The sequence below is a fragment of the Ahaetulla prasina genome, chromosome 6 (assembly GCF_028640845.1).
Source record: "Ahaetulla prasina isolate Xishuangbanna chromosome 6, ASM2864084v1, whole genome shotgun sequence".
In the NCBI taxonomy this organism is placed as follows: Eukaryota; Metazoa; Chordata; class Lepidosauria; order Squamata; family Colubridae; genus Ahaetulla; species Ahaetulla prasina.
This window is the reverse complement of record NC_080544.1, coordinates 19,445,166-19,467,535: the sequence shown is the minus strand read 5'-3', so window position 1 is coordinate 19,467,535 and position 22,370 is coordinate 19,445,166. Positions and strand designations below refer to the sequence as shown.

The following is a 22,370-nucleotide window of genomic DNA, read 5'->3' as shown; positions in this document are numbered from 1 at the left end:
GATCGTCAGAGGAGCCTTTTAAAAGCATTTTTTCGGCCGAAGAAAAAATGCTTTTAAAAGTAAAAAAAAAAACCACCCTCTGATAAGCCCGCGGTTCAGCTGGGCATGTGGGGGGGGGGACAGGAATTTTTGCTACCGGTTCTCTGAACCACCCACCATCATCAGTATCGGATGGGGCGATCCAGTCCGAACTGGGAGCATTTCATCCCTGCTGCAAACCAGCGGTGGTATTCAGCTATTTCAGACCAGTTCGGGCGAACTGGTAGTGGCGACCTGCTTCGGCACAATGCTGTCCTACTTAGCCACGGTTTCTAAGCCGTGTGCATGCATATAAGCCACGTGTGCGAGCAAAGCGCATATGAGGAAGGCCGTGCGCATGCGCGGAATGTGCGCACACTCACATTTTCAGTGCTCAGCAAACTGGTGGTAAAATTATGTGAAATCCACCTCTGCTGCAAACTGTTTCCAGTGGGGACAGTGGCATTCTCAATGAAATTAGCATTTAGGAAATAATAGCCTTTGTAGAAAGGTCCTTCAGATGTTCAGTATCCCTATCTTTATCTGCTCTCCATTGGACGAAATGAATAAAAAGGCAACAGGACCAAGTGGACACATTTAGAAGTTTAAGGGCAGCACAGAGCCAGCCCCAAATGAGTGGTCAGGCACAAAGAGATGATAGATGCCAGCCCTATAAGGTAGACCACTTCAGGAAACTAACTCTACAAGAACTATATTTTATTGAGATAGTAGCAAGGAGTCTTGCAAACATGCCTGGATGTTTGCAACCCAGTTCTTGCAACTGGTAGATAATATTAGTGGCTTCTCTTCAACTATGCATTAGTTTATGTTTGGGTATGGAAAAGTTTTATGTTATTTTTCCATGTAGTTTTTTTTTTTTAACATAATATGAAGTCTCTCGGAGTTCATAAATGGATAGGTACATAGCTGCTAAACCTTGATATGCTGGAGATACAATTGTACGGACATCTATGTGGTAGGATTTTTTCCCCATCAATGAGATAATCTAAATCAGGGGTCTCCAGCCTTGGCAACTTTAAGCTTGGAGGAATCCCCAGACAGCAAAGAATTCTGGGAGTTGAAGTCCTCCAAGCTTAAAGTAGCCAAGGTTGGAGACCCCTGATCTAAATAGTATGAAGCATATTCAAATCTGTTCACAACTTCCAAGTTTCAAGAAAGATGCATTTTCGTACCGGAGGAAGAATGATTGTCTCAATTCTGTTTAGATTTGCAGTTTGTACACATTGACTGTTATTGCTCTGAGTAATGACAGCTATTTTAAAAAAAAATCAAGCAAAAACATCTGTTGCAAATGCAAGGCAGTAATACAGATCTGGTGCTCATATCCACAATCAGATTGCAGGCTGTGTCTCCTAACTCTTCCAGAAGCATAATCATTGTTTTATATCACATACAGGGGGGGAAAAAAATAAAACCAGAATATTTTTTCCCTATGATTTAATTTCTCCCTATGATTCTGTAGCCAATATAATAACTGATGGATCTGGCTTTATACTGTAACAAAAAGTCATAAGAACAGAATGATAATGTTGCTTTATTAGAACAAGGTACATCTTAATCCATTTTTTGGGGGTTTCTCATAATATTCAAACATGGGATGCTTTTCGGCGAGGAGATGGGCATATCCTGTAATTAGGGACGTCCTCAAAAAAGCCAGTTCCTTATTTGCTAAAGGATGGAGTTTTGATCGTTAAGCATATAATTAATAGATACAAAATAAAATATGGAATGGACGTTCACAAAAGTTCGGGCAATTTTGGACTCAGGAGACTAATAATTAAATGTCTCTTGAGGCTTGAAACTGAGGCTAAACATAATGTAGGATGTATGTGGGTTGTTCCCTTACATCTCTGAGATGGGTCTAATTTTACTTTAAAGAGGGGAGGCTTTAAAACTAGTGAAATAGTAGGACCCAGTGCAGTAATGTAATGTAATGGCGAACAGCTGGTGCCCAGAAAGGCTTAGAAACAAGTCCCTTGCAGTCAGTTCTTGAACAACGGCAGTGCCTTGAGTTCAGCTTTTGTCCTTGTTTTGTAGCTTGAATTCCTGTTGATTCACTACAACTCTACCCATGGGGCTTTCTCTACAATTTCCTATCCTGATGTTCACCTGAAATCTCTGTGTGTGAACTCTTGGCCTACGCTTTGTTTCCAGTTGCCTGTTGTGTTTGCTGCTTTGATTTTGTCAGCGCTTGGAATGTCTTGCTGCCTTAATATCCCTGAGAACAGACAAACAACGATGCATTCTGATTGTTTGTCCGTTCTGTTGGCATCTACAAAGGAGTGAAGCCTCACCTTTGTCCTCTTGCAGAGACAGAAGGCAGAGAGGTCTGCGAGATGGAGTTATTTCAATGCTCCTTTGTCTTTGAGTTGGCTCTGCACATTGCTTTTTAGGAGCAGAAAAGTGACGAGGAGGGATAAACGGAGAATGCAACCTTGCCTATAGCTCTTCAGGATATGTTTCTTACGGAATTTAATTCCACATAAGAAATTACGTTAGAAGAGTTTTTAAATGCATACCCTGTTTCCCCGAAAATAAGACCCAAACGGAAAATAAGTCGTAGCATGATTCTTCAGGATGCTTGTAATATAAACCCTACGCAAAATAAGCTCCAGTTAAGGTTGTCAACCAGACGGTACTGTATTTCCCCCAAAATAAGACCTAACTGGAAAATAAGCCATAATGTGTCTTTTGGAGCAAAAATTAATATAAGACCTGGTCTTATTTTGGGGAAAACATGGTAGGTTTTCTTCCCCTAATCTGAAAGAGGGGAAGGCTGGAAGTTAATTGTCAAAATATTTCAGTAGTTGCTGTTTTTGGTCCCCTGATTTTAATGTAATTTAGGTTTTATCGCATGCATATCTCCTTGGTAAATATATTTTTTCAGATTAGTTTTGCTAATATTGGGATGCATGCTTGTATATATTGATTTATAGCTTTATTGTTCTTCTCAGGTAATGAAGAATAGAATAGAATAGATTTTTTTTATTGGCCAAGTGTGATTGGACACACAAGGAATTTGTCTTGGTGCATATGCTCTCAGTGTACATAAAAGAAAAGATACGTTCATCAAGAGTTATAAGGTATAACACTTAATGATAGTCATAGGGTTGTTGTTGTTGTTAGTTGTGAAGTCATGTCCGACCCCACGGACAACTTTCTTCCAGGCCTTCCTATCCTCTACCATCCTCTGGAATCCATTAAGCTCATGCCTACTGCTTAAGCGACTCCATCCAGCCACCTCATTCTCTGTCGTCCCCATCTTCTTTTGCCCTCAATCTTTCTCAGCATTAGGCTCTTCTCCAGGGAGTCCTTCCTTTTCATTAGGTGGCCAAAGTATTTGAGTTTCATCTTCAGGATCTGGCCTTCCAAAGAGCATTCAGGGTTGATCTCCTCTAGGGCTGACTTGTTTGTTTACCTTGCAGTCCAAGGGACTCTCAAGAGTCTTCTCCAGCACCATAGTTCAAAGGCCTCAATTCTTTGGTACTCAGCCTTTCTTATGGTCCAACTTTCACAGCCATACATTGCAACTGGGAAAACCATAGCCTTGACTATACGCACTTTTGTTTTCAGGGTGATGTCTCTGCTTTTTAGTACACTGTCTAGATTTGCCATAGCTTTCCTCCCCAGGAGCAAGCATCTTTTAATTTCTTGGCTGCAGTCCCCATCTGCGGTAATCTTGGAGTCCAGGAAAATAAAATCTGTCACTACCTCCATTTCTTCCCCATCTATCTGCCAGGAATTGAGAGGGCCAGTACTGTGATCTTAGTTTTCTTAATGTTGAGTTTCAAGCCAACTTTTGCACTCTCCTTCTTCACCCGCATCAAGGGGCTCTTTAGTTCCTCTTCACTTTCTGCCATTAGAGTGGTATCATCTGCATATCTGAGGTTGTTGATATTTCTCCCAGCAATCTTAATTCCAACTTTTGATTCATCTAGCCCTGCATTTCTCATGATGTGCTCTGTGTAATGTATCTTTAAGAGTTTTGGCGGGAATTAGCACGTTGCTGATTGGTTGAGGCCACCGGCCATACTGTATATAAAGAGAGGTTTGCCCCAGCACTGGTTGCTGGGTTCACTGTATATTAAAGAGCTGTTGTCACTAACCTGGTCTCCTGCCTCGTTACTGCCCAAACTTAACACTGGCAACGAAGGTGGGATTCCGAGGCTAAAAGCACCAGGAAAGAGCTGAACGCACGACAAGGACCGAACCCAGCAAATTCAGGGCGGAAACGCAGCGATGGCCGGCTACACACCGCCCGCGCCGTTTGACCCATCCAAGGAGAAATGGGGGACATACATGACCCGTTTCGAGAGTTTCCTCGAGGCGAACGAACTGCAAGGAGTTCCGGACAACAGAAAAAGGGCATATTTCCTGAGCCACTGCGGTCCCGAGGTCATCGACATCGCAGAAGCCCTGGCAGAGCCAACGCCAGTACAATCGGTATCGTGGCAAACTCTGCAGAACCTATTGAAGAACCATTTCGCGCCAACACCGTCCAAATACGTGCAACGTTTTGAATTTGGAGAGCGCAGACAGCAAGAGGGCGAGTCCATCAGTGAATACATGGCCGCCCTGAGGAAAGCCTCCAAATATTGTGGGTACCGAGATTTGGATGAGGAACTGTTGGAGCAACTCATCCGTGGGGTCAGGGACATTCGTTTGCGGAGGCGGCTGCTATCCAAGAGCAACCTAACGCTAGCAAACGCTCTGGATGAAGCCAGAGCTCATGAGATGTCCACCCTAGCAGCGGAAACCCTACAAAAGCCGCTCACACCAATGGCGAGCGCAAAATCAACTCCGGTCCACAACGAAGAAATCCAGGCCGAATCAGACGGCGAGGATGAGGAAGGAGTTTTCCACACCGGGAGACCGAGAAAAGAAGACCGTGATGACTGCGGAAGTTGCGGAGGGCAACACCAGCGTCAACAATGCAAGTTCAAGGACGCTACATGTCGGCGGTGCGAGAAGAAGGGGCACCTAGCTCAAGTCTGTCGAGCACCCCAACCTTCCCGCCGAAAATTCAAACCAACCAATCAGAGCGCGGGGTCTGAAAGGCGACCCGTGATTGGTCAATACAAAAAGGGCGCGAAGTCAAATCGAACGACCGTGATAGTGGGTCATGCAGCGACCCGGGTTGAGAAGAAAATCTTCACAAAACCGAAAATCGAAGGAGTGCCATGCCGACTGGAGGTGGACACAGGGTCAGCGATAACAATCATGTCCTGGGACACTTTTTCGAAAGCCTTGCCGAACATCGCCAAGCGCAAACTGCGAACACAGCGGCTTAAAGTTCAAGACTACCAAGGGAATCGCATCCCTGTTCGAGGGACAACATCCGTCCACGTCGAGTACGGACCACACAAGAAGAACCTGCCCATCACAATAGTCGAGGGGACCCTGCCAAGCTTGTTGGGACTAGACTGGTTTCGAGCATTGGGCATGGGAGTGACTGGCATCCACAGAAACGACTTTAACCTAAAGGACGCCCTCATGGAAGAATTTGAAGATGTTTTCAAAGACTGCCTGGGCAAGTACAAGGGGACCCTATTTCTTTCAACTTAGATCCTCAGGTAGCCCCATACGGTTAAAAGCAAGGAGGGTCCTTTGCCCTTAAACCCAAGATTGACAGGAGATAGACAAACTAGTCAGTCAGGGATACTGGTGCCAGTCGATCACGCAAAGTGGGAGACGCCAATCGTCACCCCAGTGAAACCAGATGGGTCAGTTAGAATCTGCGCTGACTACAAGGCAACTTTAAACAAAGCCTTGCAAAAAAGCGCTTACCCGGTCCCAGTGGTGCAACACTTGCTGCACTCGCTGGGGCAAGGGCATGTTTTTGCCAAATTAGATTTGGCCCAAGCCTATCAACAACTGCCCGTAGACGCCAACACAGCCGAAGCCCAGACAATTGTGACTCACAGAGGTGCTTTCAAGTGTACCCGGTTACAGTTTGGGGTGAGTGTGGCACCTGGTCTATTTCAAAATTTAATGGAGCGACTTCTGCAAGGGCTCCCGGGGGTGGTCCCCTATTTTGATGATGTATTGGTATCAGCGAAAATTTAGAAGAATTGGGGGAGCGTTTGAGAAAAGTTTTGGGCATTTTCCGGTCAGCCGGTCTAAAAGTTAAAGTGAACAAATGCCAAATAGGGGTAGAATCCGTAGAGTTCTTGGGCTACAGAATAGACAAGGAAGGAATTCACCCCACTGAGAGCAAGGTCAAGGCAATAAGAAAGGCTCCAGCGCCAAAAACAAAACAGAGCTACAGGCATTCCTGGGTCTAGTGAACTTTTACGCGGTCTTTTTGAAAAATAAGGCAACCGTTGCCGAACCGCTACATAAGTTACTGGGAAAGAATACTGTTTGGTCTTGGGGAAAGACGGAAGCTAGGGCTTTCGAGGCAGTAAAAAACCTACTCTCGAGTGATAGTTTACTGATCCAGTATCATAGCACAATGCCATTGGTATTAGTTTGCGATGCTTCCCCCTACGGGGTGGGTGCTGTGCTCAGCCACAGGCTTCCAAATGGCACAGAAGCCCCAATAGCCTTCTACTCCAGAACAATGTCCTCGGCAGAGAGGAACTATAGTCAGTTGGATAGGGAAGCCCTAGCTATAGTTTCAGGAGTAAAAAAGTTTCACGAATATGTCTTTGGTAGAGATTTTGAAATTGTTACAGACCACAGACCACTGTTAGGGTTACTGGCTGGCGACCGCCCAACTCCTGTGGCACTCTCGCCCCGATTGACCCGATGGACTATCTTTCTAGCTGCCTACTCCTATAAACTGCGGCATCGGCCTGGAAAGGAGTTGGGGCATGCGGACGCATTGAGCAGATGCCCACTGCCAGGGGCGATCGAGGACCCCACTCCGGGGACACCCATACTGTTAATTGACTCTCTGGACTCTGGCCCAGTCACGTCTAAGGAGGTGGCTCGGGCTTCATACCGGGACATTACTTTGAGAACTGTAATTGGTTGGGTTCAAAGAGGGTGGCCCGCTGCGCCGGGCGAGCGTTTCAAAGAATTTGTTAAGAAAAGCGGGGAATTATCAGTGCAAGGGGGTTGCCTGCTCTGGGGGGATAGGGTGGTTGTTCCAGAGAAACTGAGGGGAAAAGTTCTGGAACTTCTGCACGAAGGTCACCCTGGGATCGTGAAAATGAAGGGGTTAGCTAGGAGCTATGTGTGGTGGCCCCTAATGGACAAAGAGATTAGCGACAAGGTTGGCAGATGCCAAGTGTGCCAGGAGTCCAGACCACTACCACCTACGGCCCCAATCCGGGAGTGGGAGAAACCCCAAGGCCCATGGTCCCGTATACATATAGACTTCGCAGGCCCCTTCCACGGCCAAACGTTTCTAATAGTGGTGGATGCATTCTCCAAATGGTTGGAGATCATCCTAATGAAATCCACAACCGCTAAAGCTGTCATTTCAGCACTAAGGCACCTTTTCGCAACGCACGGGTTACCGGACACTCTCGTGTCCGACAATGGGCCACAGTTCACGGCGACACGTTTTGAGGGGTACTTGGCCGAAGAGGGCATCCGACATGCCCTCTCGGCGCCTTTCCACCCTGCGACGAACGGCCTTGCTGAACGTTTCGTCCGGAGCGCGAAAGAGGCATTGTCCAGAAGTGGCCCAGGCGAGTGGCAATCACAAATTGACGCATTCCTAACGGTACAACACAGAACCCCTTGTGTGGCCACTGGCCGCAGCCCAGCAGAACTACTGATGGGACGAAAACTAAGATGCCCCTTAGACCGTTTAAACCCGAGTTACACGCCAGATGGGTACAAAACAACAACAGGCAAAACAAGAGAACTGGCCATAGGAAGCTATGTATGGGCACACAATTACGGTGATGGCCCAAGCTGGCTAAAAGGAACAATCTTAGACACCACGGGCCGCAAGTCGTACCTCGTGGAAATAGAGGACGGCCGGGTGTGGAGACGCCACATAGATCAGCTAAGAAATAGAATTAACACTCGACCAGAGATAGATGGGACGGGCCCTGACTACTCATTGATTGAACCCACAGCTGACTCAAGCCGAGAAAAAACGGGGGACTTATCTGGTTCAGACGAGGTCCAGCGACACCATCCGGTCCTTCCTGAGGACAGCAGGCACGACTCGGCAAGTAATCCAAGGCCGGATGGCCTGGAGGAGGAGCTGAGAGGAACGAGCAGTCCCTCCCGTCAGCTCGACTCACTCCCAGAGAATGAACTGCGCAGGTCCGGGAGAGTTAGGAAACGCCCAGCGTACCTGCGCGACTACGTAGAGAAATAATATGCTAAATGTATGCAAATATGAGTAAAGTGTTTTCTGGGAGGGAAGGAGTGTAATGTATCTTTAAAAGTTTTGGCGGGAATTAGCACGTTGCTGATTGGTTGAGGCCACCGGCCAAACTGTATATAAAGAGAGGTTTGCCCCAGCACTGGCTGCTGGGTTCACTGTATATTAAAGAGCTGTTGTCACTACCCTGGTCTCCTGCCTCGTTACTGCCCAAACTTAACACTCTGCATATAAGTTAAATATGCAGGGCGATAGTATACAACCTTGCCGGACTCATTCCCCAATTTTGAACCAATCAGGTTTCATGTCCAGTTCTCACTGTTGCTTCTTGACCCGAATAAAGGTTTCTCAAGAGACAAATAAGATGGTTTGGTACTCCCATCTCTTTAAGAACTTGCCACAATGCCGCAAGGCATTGCTTCTCCTCAAACAACAAATTTATTTAGATACAAAAACTTGGGGCTACTGGTGAAAAGCCAGTACTAAAATTCCCAGGCTTTTCACCCCAATACAACTTTCAGTTTTTCATGTTTCCAAAACAACTGTCACATTCTCCAACCAAGGTGGGAACTGGTTGCTCAGCGACATCTCTCATCCTCCTTCTCTGATCATCCAGATGGTGGAATGTGATTGACTCAATCAGTTAGGAATGCTGTTTTGACTGGAGGCTCCATCCCCCCTTCAGCTCCAACTGTGTCAAGCTGAATGCATGTCAGAATGTCCAAGGATCAGGGGTGAAATGCTCCCGGTTTGGACCAGATCGCGTGATCCGGTAGCGATGGGAGCAGGTAGTTTGGAGAACCGGTAGCAAAAATCCCTGACCACCCCCCACTGCCCACGCCTCACTGTTCCTCTTCTCTGTCCCTGAAGCTCTCAGTGGTGATATAGCTGCAAATGGCCTTAAATGACTGCCGCGGCACTTCAAAGGGCCGCACTACAGCTGATCAGCACTGTAGGCAGCTAATAGACCAGTGCCTCTTTTTTTAAAGAAGGTAGGCCGGTGCCTGCCGAAAAAAGGCACTTGGTAGACCAGGGCTCTCAGTAAAAGCAATTGGTAGACCAGGGCCTCTCAGTAAAAGGCACTTGATAGGCCGGGGCCTCTATTTTTAAAGAAGGTAGACCGGCGGTGCCTCCCAAGTTTTGTATACTTTATTATTTTTATTATTTATTATTATTGGCCATGCCCATTCAGTCACCTGACCACCAAACCACGCCCACCAATTAAGCCACACCCACAAAACTGGTAGGGAACATTTTTAGATTTCACCCCTGCCAAGGATGCAAACAATCAATTGCAACAATACACGAGCACAGAATAGATTTAAGCTTAATGTTAACCGCTCCAATCTTGAGTGCAGAAAATATGACTTCAGTAACAGAGTTGTTAATGCTTGGAATAAACTACCAGACTCTGTGGTCTCTTCCCAAAATCCCCAAAGCTTCAACCAAAAACTGTCTACTATTGACCTCACCCCATTCCTAAGAGATCTGTAAGGGGCGTGCATAAGAGCACAAGAGTGCCTACCGTTCCTGTCCTATTGTTTTCCTTCATTATATCCAATTAATATAGTTATTACATACTCATACTCTTATATATGCTTATATATTGTATAATTATTTCATACTTATGCTTATATACTGTGTGACATAAATCAATCAATCAATCAATCAATCAATCCCAAACCCCAATCAATTTCAAGCTTGACAATTAGAGGACTATACAGGCTACTGTTTCTTCCAGTGGTCTGCAACAGTATCCTTTCTTTTTTAATCAGAATTTTCCACTAGTGACTTATAGCATTGAGAATTATCTATCCAATGTTGTGAACGAAGACATCTTTTACATTGCCTCAGTGATGGCCGAGAGACATTCCAAGGCACGATATGTAAATAAATAAATAAGTAATAAATAAACAAAGTAAATAAATAAATGATAGCAGCCTTTCACTTCTCGAGAGACTGTCATAAAGTCTCTCGAGAAGTCAATTTGTTCTGCAAAATACATGAGGACAAGACAAGAAGTAACACGTGGAAGATCATTAAAGAGAGAGCCAACCTAGAATTCAGGAGAAATTTCCTTGTAGTGAGGTCAAGTATTCAATAGATTGGCTTACCTCTGGAAGTTATGGGTGCTCCATTACTGGAGGTTTTCAAAAAGAGACTGGATAATCACTTTGCCCAGAATACTTGACCAAGGGTTTGAACTAGAAGACTTCCAAAGTCCCTTCCTACCATATCATTATTGTTTTAGATTTAATTATTCAATTCAATTCACTTATAAACCCTTCCATCCTTTATAAGGTAGATAAAATGAGGACCCAGATTGTTGGGGGCAATAAGTTGACTTTGTATATAATATACAAATGGATGAAGACTATTGCTTGACACAGTGTAAGCCGCCCTGAGTCTTCGGAGAAGGGCGGGATATAAATGCAAATAAAAAAAAAATCAGATCTGGGACTGGTAAAAATTTAACAGTGCAAGTCCTAATTAAAGACCACGTGTGCCACAGGTGGCAAGCAGAGCCCACTCTGCGGGCACGCCATCTGTCACCCCAGCCCAGCTCCACCGTGGATGTACGCACACCTCCCGCCAGCCAGCTGGTCTTTGGTTCTCTACCACACATGCCCAGGGGGTGGGGTGCATGCATGGGATGCACATGCGCAGGGGGGTGGAGCGCATGTACGGGGGGGGTGCAGGTTGGTGCAGGAGGCTTTCCAGGCCCAAAATGGGGCACGGAGAGGGGCTCATGCAGTGTCCTGCTCCCAGTTTTGGTCTCCAAGTTAGTGCAGGAGGCTTTCCAGGCCCAAAATGGGGCACGGAGAGGGGCTCATGCAGTGTCCTGCTCCCAGTTTTGGCTTCCAGGTTAGTGCAGGAGGCTTTCCAGGCCCAAAATGGGGCACGGAGAGGGGCTCATGCAGTGTCCTGCTCCCAATTTTGGCTTCCAGGTTAGTGCAGGAGGCTTTCCAGGCCCAAAATGGGGCACGGAGAGGGGCTCATGCAGTGTCCTGCTCCCAATTTTGGCTTCCAGGTTAGTGCAGGAGGCTTTCCAGGCCCAAAATGTGGGCCTCCACACTCTGTTTTGGGCCTGGAAAGCCTCCTGCACCAACCTGGAAACCAAAATGGGGCAGTGGGGGGAAAGGGCGCATGTGCGGGGGTGGGGGGTGGGGTGCATGCCTGGGAACATGCACAAATTATGTGGATATACATGAATGCACGGGGAACATGCGTGCATGCGCATGGGGCACTCACATTGCATTTTGGGGATTCGGGCACACATGAGTGCATCTGTGCAACCACACCCACGCTTTGGGCACTCGGCACCAAAAAGGTTAAGCATCACTGATATAGGCAGTTCTGAGTAAGGTAGTTTTTTTGGTAAAGTTAGAATATCGTTAACAAAGTTAGATGCTGTTGTTGCTGTTATTCTGTCTTCTAATAACTGGGGGAAGTGTCTGTATCTCCCTTGAGTATTTGTTGCACATTTTGCACTTTGTATCATGATTCTTAGGAATTCATTTGTTGCTTGAAAAATTTTGAATCATCTTTGAAAGATATCGGAGTCCTAGTGGACAATCACTTAACTATGAGCCAGCAGTGTGCTGCAGCTGCCAAAAAAGCCAACACAGTTCTAGGCTGCATAAACAGAGAGATAGAATCTAGGTCACGTGAAGTGTTAATACCACTTTATCATGCCTTGGTAAGGCCACATCCAAATGTGGTCACCATGATGTAAAAAAGATGTTGAGACGCTAAAAAGAGTGCAGAGAAGAGCAACAAAGATGATTAGGGGACTGGAGGATAAAACATATAAAGAATGGTTGCTGGAACTGGGTATGTCTAGTCTGATGAAAAGAAGGACTAGGGGAGACATGATAGCAGTGTTCCAATATCCCTTTGTGGCAACACACAAAGAAGAGGGAGTCAAGCTATTCTCCAAAGCACCTGAGGGTAGGACAAGAAGCAATGGGTGGAAACTAATCAAGGAGAGAAGCAACTTAAGACCTAAGGAGAAATTTCCTGACAGTTAGAACAATTAATCAGTGGAACAACTTTCCTCCAGAAATTCTGAATGCTCCAACACTGGAAATTTTTAAGAAGAGGTTGGATAACTATTTGTCTGAAGTGGTGCAGGCTTTCCTGCCTAAGCAGGAGTTTGGACTAGAAGACCTCCAACTTTTATTCTATTTTATTCTACATTAAATGGCAAATTCACATGATGATTGAAGTAACCTTCTCACCCCACCCCTCTCTTCAAAATGTTGGTGATGGTATGAAAATGACAGAATGCCTTGTGATAAATAGTTTTTCTCTCTTTCTGAAGCCAAGAAATCAATGTTTAATGTTCTGAAGCATTTCAAAATTCTCAGAGTCAACATTGGGACAAAAATAAACTTATGTGTCAATTAAAGTTGAGCAGTTGAGAATGCCTAATTATAATTATTGTTGTTTCTATGGAAAGAAGATTGCCATTTTTGCAATGCCTGTACTATTTATTATGAAAACTCAGTGAAACAAATAATTATTTAAATGAATATCTCTAGACTAGATGGGTCTTTTGTGTGTTATTTTGGCTTTCTTAATGATTTTGACTCTCCCCTTAATGTGCATGTTTCTTTAATGTAGAAAAGAAAGAAAAATGAAGTCCCATTTCTCAATACAAGCATTTATCTTTCACGGTGTTTTAGAAATGTTTAAGCAAAGCTACTTGTCTCATTAGGGACTCATTTTGGCTGCCAAAAGCAAGTGGTAAAGGGATGAAGCAGAAGAAGCCAGCATGGAAATGCAAAGCATTAACACAAGGCTGTCTAGACACCATTTTTTCATAAAGCTTATCTCTACTTCACTAAAGGATAAAAATTAAGAATATATAATAGATTTGGAGACTCCTGACATGGTGGCTTAGTGGCTAAGACGCTGAGCTTGTCAATCGAAAGGTCAGCAGTTTAGCGGTTCGAATCCCTAGCGCCATGTAACTGGGTGAGCTCCCGTTACTTGTTCCAGCTTCTGCCAACCTAGCAGTTTGAAAGCACGTAAAAAATGCAAGTAGAAAAATAGGGACCACCTTTGGTGGTAAGATAACAGCGTTCTGTGCGTCTTTGGCATTGAATCATGCCAGCCACATGACCACGGAGATGTCTTTGTACAGCGCTGGCTCTTTGGCTTTGAAATGGAGATGAGCACCGCCCCCTAGAGTCAGGAATGACTAGCACATATGTGCGAGGGGAACCTTTACTGTTACCTATTAGTATTATTGGGTAGCTCCAGAACTCCTACTGAAAATAAATAAATTAATTAATTACTAAATGACTGACCAACCATATTCAATGTGTAGTCCTCAGTGGAATTACATCTACATGGAGGGAAGTGTGCAGTGGGGTACTCCAAGGTATCAACTGCACAATCAACCAGCGGCAGCACTGAACCTCAACCAACCCATGCAACCACTCCCCTCACCAGCAGTTTACCTCCCAATGACCCTGACCTGATGCAGTCTCCTTATCACAAGACCCATCACAAAGCTCACTGATGACTCACAGCTGACCCATCACAAGATCCTCACTTGACCTGCCCACACACAGCAGCTGCCAAAAAAGCCAACTCAGTTCTAGACTGCATAAATAGAGAGATAGAATCAAGATCAAGTGAAGTGTTAATACCACTTTATAATGCTTTGGTAAGGCAACAATTGGAATACTGCATTCAGGTTTGGTCACCACGATGTAAAAAAGATGTGGAGACTCTAGAAAGAGTGCAGAGAAGAGCAACAAAGATGATTAGGGGACTGGAGGCTAAAACATATGAAGAACGGTTGCAGGAACTGGGTATGTCTAGTTTAATGAAAAGAAGGACTAGGGGAGACATGATAGCAGTGTTCCGATATTTGAGGGGTTGCCCCAAAGAAGAGGGAGTCAAACTATTCTCCAAAGCACCTGAGGGGAGGGCAAGAAGCAATGGGTGGATACTAATCAAGGAGAGAAGCAACTTAGAACTAAGAAGAAATTTCCTGACAGTCAGAACAATTAATCAGTGGAACAACTTGCCTGCAGAAGTTGTGAATGCTCCAACACTGAACATTTTTAAGAAGACGTTGGATAACCATTTGTCTGAAGTGGTGTAGGGTTTCCTGCCTGGGCAGGGGGTTGGACTAGAAGACCTCCAAGGTCCCTTCCAACTCAACTCAACTCTTCTCTTCTCTTCTCTTCTCTTCTCTTCTCTTCTCTTCTCTTCTCTTCTCTTCTCTTCTCTTCTCTTCTCTTCAACTGAAGCCCTTATAAACAGAAGAATGCTGACAATGACATCCCCTAAACTCCCCTGAAGATGTTATCTAGCCTGGTCACAAAACGTTCAAAGACAACCCACAAGCTTGAAAAATGAAACCTCACCTTCAAACTCTACCTTCACTGATTCCACCCTTACCTGAAAGAGTTAGCTCAATAGGGCTGCAAGATTGATAAAGAACAGGTTGGTGTTGTAATAAAGACTGAAAAGAACTGCTCTGATTTCTGAGAATGAAGAGGGAAAGAATGTTCTAGAGCAGGGCTATCAAACCCGCGGCCCATGGGCTGCATGCTTCATGCGCTGGCCACGCCCACTCCCAGTTTAGCGAAGGGGGGAAAAAGTCACGATATGTCATGGGATGCCGATGTGACTATGCGACTTTGACACCCCTGTTCTAGAGGACCAGTGAAGAAAACCTCTGCTTTTTAATTATCCTTAAGTATTACTAATTTTTAATGTTGTTACTAAGAAAAACGGAATGTCAGGAAGAGGAAAGAGTACAGATAGCCGTCAACTTATGACCTGTCATACAGCAAATGTTTGAAATCATGACCGGTCTGAGCCATGGGACTTATGATCTGTACCCAAAGTTACAGCCACTGTAGCACACCGAAGGTCACAGGAATAAAATTCATGTGTTTGACAACCACCACCACAGTTATAACCAGTGGTGGGTTCCAAAATTTTTTATTACCGGTTCTGTGGGCTTGGCTTGGTGGTGTTCTGTCCTCCTTTGCCTCCGTCCGAGTGATGGCTTAATTAGCCGGCACTATCAGCTCTTACAGCAAAATAGCGAGTATCTGCCAAGTGTCTCTGTTATCTCCCTCGACGCCTATGAATCACCCAGGAACAAACTTCAGCTCTTAGTTAATCAGTTGATTTGCCTGCTACGAAGAGGCACAGCAGTTCTTGCTGCCTTTATATTCTGTGGGGTGTGGCTCCATGACTCAGCACTTCCTAGGCCTGCCCCACTCCTGCTTCTGTTATTCCCTCCTCTTCTGCCTACGAAACCTAGGGTCCAACCAAGCCTGATTGCCATCAGCTGGGTCTGAAGGCATGGCCTGGGGGAAGAAAGAGTCAGGGGACGGAGGCCTCATTATCTCTTCCACCTGGCCTGCCTCTGGCTCCTGGAGCTGAGCCAGGGAAACCGGTGCTCCCAAGGTAAGTCCTGATGGCCTTTCCCCCTCACTTTCCAAGTCACTTTCTGGTAGGAGGCCCGGCTTCAAGTCACTTTCTGGCAAGAGGCCCGGCTCGGGGGTTGCAGACACAACAGGTGGGTATGGCATGGCATGGCTTGTTGGGGGTGACTTGGTGAGCATGGCAGGGGAAGGATACTCTAAAATCTCCATTCCCTCCCCAGTCCAGGGAAAGGATACTGCAAAATCCCCATTTCCTCCCAATTAGCTGGGACTTGAGAGGCAGCGAATAGATGGGGTCGGGGCCAGTCAGAATTTTTTACTACCGGTTCTCCAAACTATTCAAAATTTCCGCTACCGGTTCTCCAGAATTGGTCAGAACCTGCTGAAACCCACCTCTGCTTATGACCATAATTCCAGGCTCAATTCTGGTCAAAAACTGAGGACTATCTGCATTAAAAGAGCATGGAGCTACAGATTTAGCTGCTTTTGAGGAGGGTGCATGGAAATTGAATTGAATTGAATATTGATTGTTAAACCAGGGAAGGAATTGGTGTCTCAGATGTGACCGCAGCATTTAGGTGGCATGAAAAATGCAATAGAGAACATAAGAATATTTGGCAGTTGATTTACAGCATTTGTGATTATTCTGAATTGGTTTGAAAAGCCAATATTAATGCCCATTGTATCTTCACAAAACATAGGCTAGTTGTGATTTTATGTGGAACGTGGATTTGCAAGACGTGGCGCTAATCCTTGTTAAAATCCAGGAGTCATTAAAGTTTTGAAATGGCAATTCTCATTGACTGTCTGAGGAAAATTAAGTTTTAAAGCCAGCAAATGAAGATTTCAGACCTCGGTGAACAGTCTGAATGAACAAGAGTGGTTAGTCGCAGGATTTGACAGCTTATGTCATTGTTCTTTATCAGTCGCTTTTGCTTTTACATGACAAGTGACTCCTTCCTTGGACTGTACTGTTCTCTTTATTCAGCACCATTTCTCCTCAACTTTTGTGTGTGTCTATGCATGCCTCCCTTAGGGGAAGCATATGATTACACTGATCCTTTAATGCTGCTTTCCCTAAATTGATGCCCTCCAGAACCCATAATTTTCACCTAACATGTCCTTTTGCAAAGTTAAAATCTTACATATCTGAAGAGCACCGGATTGAGGAAAGCAGGTTTAAAAGATTCTCCACGCAGGCACTCCTTTAGAAACTCAGATAAGGCGAGGTACCGTTGCTTCCATATTGCTTTCATTATGGATATTTTCACACTATTAAGTGCTAATGTGCTCAAGCTGATTTCATATGCTGACACATCTTGGAAATTTACTAGACCGTGTAATCGGGTGCAGAAGTGTAAACCATAAAAGAGCGAGATAAAATTTAATTTCATTAAATAGTAAAGGATGAAGTTCCTCAATAAATTCAAATCATTAAGACCAAACAGTGTTAAATGTAATACCTTTGGTTAAGTTAAGGTGAGGCTAATACCTTTTTGTTCATTCTAACATCTAAGCAGAATAGATGTTCCACTGCCTGACTGTCCCAGCACTTTGTGTTGGTCATCATTTACTGTAGATGGGTTGTCCAGTTTGCTGCTCCTCTTAAACTATTTTCATCAAGGACACTTCATAGAGATCTAGTAGTATACTTGGTCTATCCTACAGCATTGTGTGTGTGTGTGTGTGTACATTTCTGCAGTTCTATGACATTCCAAACAATGAGTTTGTAAAAGTTCAGCAACACAATATCTGGTTATGATTATATTTAAGCTACTCCGTTTATAGCACTTCAATGAAACCTTATTTTGTGTTTTCATTCTTATCAGGCATTTAATTCATATACATCATTTCTTCATATTGAAGTCCCCATCGTAATCTACATTCTGCGGCAGCCTAGATTTTGTCCTTTCCTTTCCTTTCCTTTCCTTTCCTTTCCTTTCCTTTCCTTTCCTTTCCTTTCCTTTCCTTTCCTTTCCTTTCCTTTCCTTCCCCTCCCCTCCCCTCCCCTCCCCTCCTCTCCTCTCCTCTCCTCGCCTCTTCTCTCCTCTCTACAAAAGATTGCAATGTGTCTTCATATCTGTGATTAAAATAGTAGAACCAAAATTCCAAGCACTTAACTAGTCAAAACTTATGAGAGTCAAAAGGTATCTGTTTACTTCCTGAGATTCAAGTTACATAAGCATCCACCTAAATATGTATTGTTTGTGTGGAAAATGTTTAATAGGCGGTAAAGCATGGGAAGAAGATGGAGAAATAAGAAATACGAAAATACTGTAAATTTAGTTTCATGACTGCATAATGCTTGTAAATGGAACATTTGTGTATGACATAAAAGCTAGCTACAAATTAATATGCTTTATCTATTACTCTGCTTGTGTTGTATTACCTCCTGCCTCAGTGGGGAAATCCAATTGTTTTTACTACTGGTTCTGTGGACGTGGCTTGGTGGCAGTGGTGGGATTCAAGTAATTTAACAACTGGTTCCCTGCCCTAATGATTTCTTCCAACAACCAGTTTGCCAAACTGCTCAGACAGTTAACAACCAGTTCTCCCGAAGTGGTGCGAATTGGCTGAATCCCACCACTGCATGCTGGACATGGTGTGGCTTGGTGGGTGTGGCTTGGGCATGGCGTGGGAAGGATACTGCAAAATCTCCATTCCCACCCCACTCCTGGGCGAAGGATAGTGCAAAATCCCCATTCCCACCCCACTCTGGAGCCAGCCAGATGTGGTATTTGCCAGTTCTTCAAATGACTCAAAATTTCCGCTACCGGTTCTCCAGAACCTGTCAGAACCTGCTGAATTTCATCCCTGCCCTGCCTCATTTAGTGTAGAGAATAGCTCACAGTGTCAAATAAACCCAGGGGGTTGGGGTTGGGGGGGTGTAAGAGCGATTTAATCAGGCACTTTTGAAACCAGAAACATAATCAGATTGCTCAAACTATTCTAAAGTGTAATGAATAGTTTAGTTTTAGAAGAGTTCAGTGATGGTATGAAATGTGTTAAACACCCCAATTTTATGTGTGTTCCCAATGAGCTTTACTTTTTTTTTCTTCCAGGCTGACAGGAAGGAAAGAGGGAATGCCTTGAATGCAGCAATAGATAATATGTGCAAGAAAACAAGAGATCTCCGCAGACAGGTAATCTCCTCAGGCACAAAGCATGTTACGTTTCTGCAGTTAGGTAGAATTAACTCCCTGGATGAGGGTGTTAAAAAATTATTCCCAATATTGAAAAAGAATAGTGCTATTTAAGCCAAAGAGCTACAAATTTAGATATCATTTCTGCAGCTTTGTCAGGTGGATTAAGAACAAAGGGCAATCCTCAGGTATTAATTATTAACTTGGATTTTTCATTCTTAAATATGAAATTGGAAAATAGGTTACCACAACATGCTGCACAACAATATATATATATTTTGAAAGAATGGAAAATATTTATTATACTTTTTTAAAAATGCTTTTTTAATTCCTTATATATCAAGAACCCTTAAAGTTCTTGAACAATTAGTTTTCCTTAGTAAGCAGAAATAGATTTGAAATATGAGATGTGTTTTACATCTAATATAAGATGATATATTAGCATCCCATGGTGAGCGCCCCTAAAGTAAGACATCATGTACAAGAGGCACCCTAAAAAAGCCAAATACTTGGCTTTTGCTACATGCAGGAAATTAAAGGACCTGTATACTGTACGAGTCAAAAAGAGGGCTGCGAAAATATCTACAGACCCCTCGCATCCTGGACATAAACTGTTTCAATTCCTACCCTGAAAACGACGTTACAGAGCACTGCACACCAGAACAACTAGACACAAGAACAGTTTTTTCCTGAACGCCGTCACTCTGCTAAACAAATAATTCCCTCAACACTGTCAAACTAGTTACTAAGTCTGCACTATTATTAATCTTCTCATCGTTCCTATCACCCATCTCCTTCCACTTATGACTGTAACCTTGTTCCTTGTATCCTTATGATTTATACTGATTGTTTCCCTATGACTATCATTAAGTGTTGTACCTTATGATTCTTGATGAACGTATCTTTTCTTTTATGTACACCGAGAGTGTATGTGCCAAAGACAAATTCCTTGCGTGTCCAATCACACTTGGCCAATAAAGAATTATAAAGATGCATTCTGACTCATGGAATATCCTTTGAGAGTATCTTTTCCCTTTAACATCATTTTGAAAGCATTCTGTTGTTCCCTTTTAGTGTATTAGCATTTTCATATCTGCTGCTAAGAAGCAGGAAATAAATATTTCACAGTGAATAATTTAACCCAATTGCATTAGTAATAGCTTTATTTAAAGGCTGTTTTTCCTGATGCAACCACTCCACGGAGGTTGCTTGCATCTTCCCCCATAGATTGGATGTTGTCAATTATTACCTTGTTACTCAACAAACAGATCAGCTGCCTTCCAACCTAGCAGCAGCAAAACATACCACAAGATAATTTATGTGACTCTCACTGGTGGATTTACTTGCTGGGTTAACTTTCCAGCAGTTTTGATAGAAATTTTTTTTTCCAAATACAAAAACTTTTCTGTTGGGTTGATTTTCATTCTCAAGAACTAAGTAAACAGGGAGTTGTTTGATTGTGCTAGGATATTGTTTTGAGCTAGCCTGGTATCAAATAGTGATTTGCATAATATTTAGCATCTGTGAGTACATGTTCAAATATATGGATGGAGAAACTCAACTATTAGATTGGAACAAAATTCTTCCCTATCTCTAATAAACGTTCCCATTTATGAGTGTCGATGGGAGACGGGGAACATATGTCTATGTCCATAAGCAGCATGTGGTGGATTGTCCATTTCAGCTCCCTCAAGTGAGGTTCCTACATCTGGACAATCATTTAAATATGGACAACCATTTAAATATGAGCCAGCAGTGTGCAGCAGCTGCCAAAAAAGCCAACACAGTTCTGGGCTGCATAAACAGAGGGATTGAATCAAGATGACGCGAAGTATTAATACCACTTTATAATGCCTTGGCAAGGCCACACATGGAATACTCCATCCAGTTTTGGTCGCCATGATGTAAAAAAGATGTGGAGACTCTAGAAAGAGTGCAGAGAAGAGCAACAAAGATGATTAGGGGAATGGAGGCTAAAACGAATGAAGAACGGTTGCAGGAACTGGGTATGTCTAGTTTGATGAAAAGAAGGACTAGGGGAGACATTTATTTATTTATTTATTTATTTATTTATTTATTTATTTATTTATTTATTTATTTATTTATTTATTTGTCACAACAGTATATATAAGTATAAGCACGAAATAACTATACTATATATAATCATATATATAAGCATGAGTATGTAATTTATTTATTTTATTTATTCATATTTTTATACCGCCCTTCTCTGAAGACTCAGGGCGGTGTACAGCCAATAAAACGACAAAAATCCTAACAATTTAAAATAATATATCAAGTTTAAAAAACTGATTCAATCGCTGTATACTTTAAATATTAGCTAAAATTTTTATCAAAAACTAAAACCCTAATAAAACCCTATTAAAACCCACTAAAACCCCCCATACTAAAATCAATCAGGCCAGCCCTGCTTGGTGAAAAAAGAAAGTCTTGAGCTTGCATTTAAAGATCCGGAGATCAGGAAGGAGACGGAGTCCCACCGGCAGCTCATTCCATAGAGCCGGGGCCCCCACAGAGAACGCTCTTCCCCTGGGGGCCGCCAGCCGACATTGACTAGCCGATGGCACCCTAAGAAGGCCTTCCCTGTGAGCGCGCACTGGACGTACCGGACAATGGGAGGTAACTGTCGGCAGCAGGCGGTCCCGTAAATATCCCGGTCCAATGCCATTAATATAATAACTATATTAATTGGATATAATGAAAAGAAACAATAGGACCAGAATGGTAGGCATGCTTGTGCTCTTATGATAGCATGTTATGTTATGATAATATGTTATTATGATTATATTATGATTATATTATGATTATATTATATATTATATATATTATATATTATATATATTATATTATATATTATATGATTATATGTTATGTTATGTTATGATAACTCTTATGACATGATATGACATTACATGATATGACATGATGACATGATAGCAGTGTTCTAATATCTCAGGGGTTGCCACAAAGAAGAGGGAGTCAAACTATTCTCCAAAGCACCTGAGGGCAAGACAAGAAGCCATGGGTGGAAACTAATCAAGGAGAGAAGCAACTTAGAACTAAGGAGAAATTTCCTGACAGTTAGAACAATTAATCAGTGGAACAACTTGCCTGCAGAAGTTGTGAATGCGCCAACACCGGAAGTTTTTAAGAAGTGGTTGGATAACCATTTATCTGAAATGGTGTAGGGTTTCCTGCCTAAGCAGGGGGTTGGACTAGAAGACCTCCAAGGTCCCTTCCAACTCTGTTATTCTATTCTATTCTATTCTATTCTATTCTATTCTATTCTATTCTATTCTATTCTATTCTATTCTATTCTGACATTTTTCTGGCCAACCTCCCACAATCTGGAGGGAGATTGGTGGCAGTCTGATTATGCCACCATCATTTTATTTAAAGAGAAATTTCTTTTGACATCTGTATCTCATCGGAAGCCAATGGGTCTGTCTTATCCTT

The 22,370-nt window shown here is 43.4% G+C and overlaps 1 protein-coding gene across 1 annotated transcript in view; it reads left to right on the top strand.

The window, feature by feature from the left end:
- CTNNA3 (catenin alpha 3) overlaps positions 1–22,370 on the top strand; it is a 1,121,082-nt gene that overhangs the window by 526,060 nt on the left and 572,652 nt on the right. Inside the window, exon 8 of the mRNA XM_058187693.1 lies at positions 18,813–18,893. Coding sequence (XP_058043676.1) covers positions 18,813–18,893 — 81 coding nt within the window. The remainder of the gene's footprint in view (positions 1–18,812; positions 18,894–22,370) is intronic.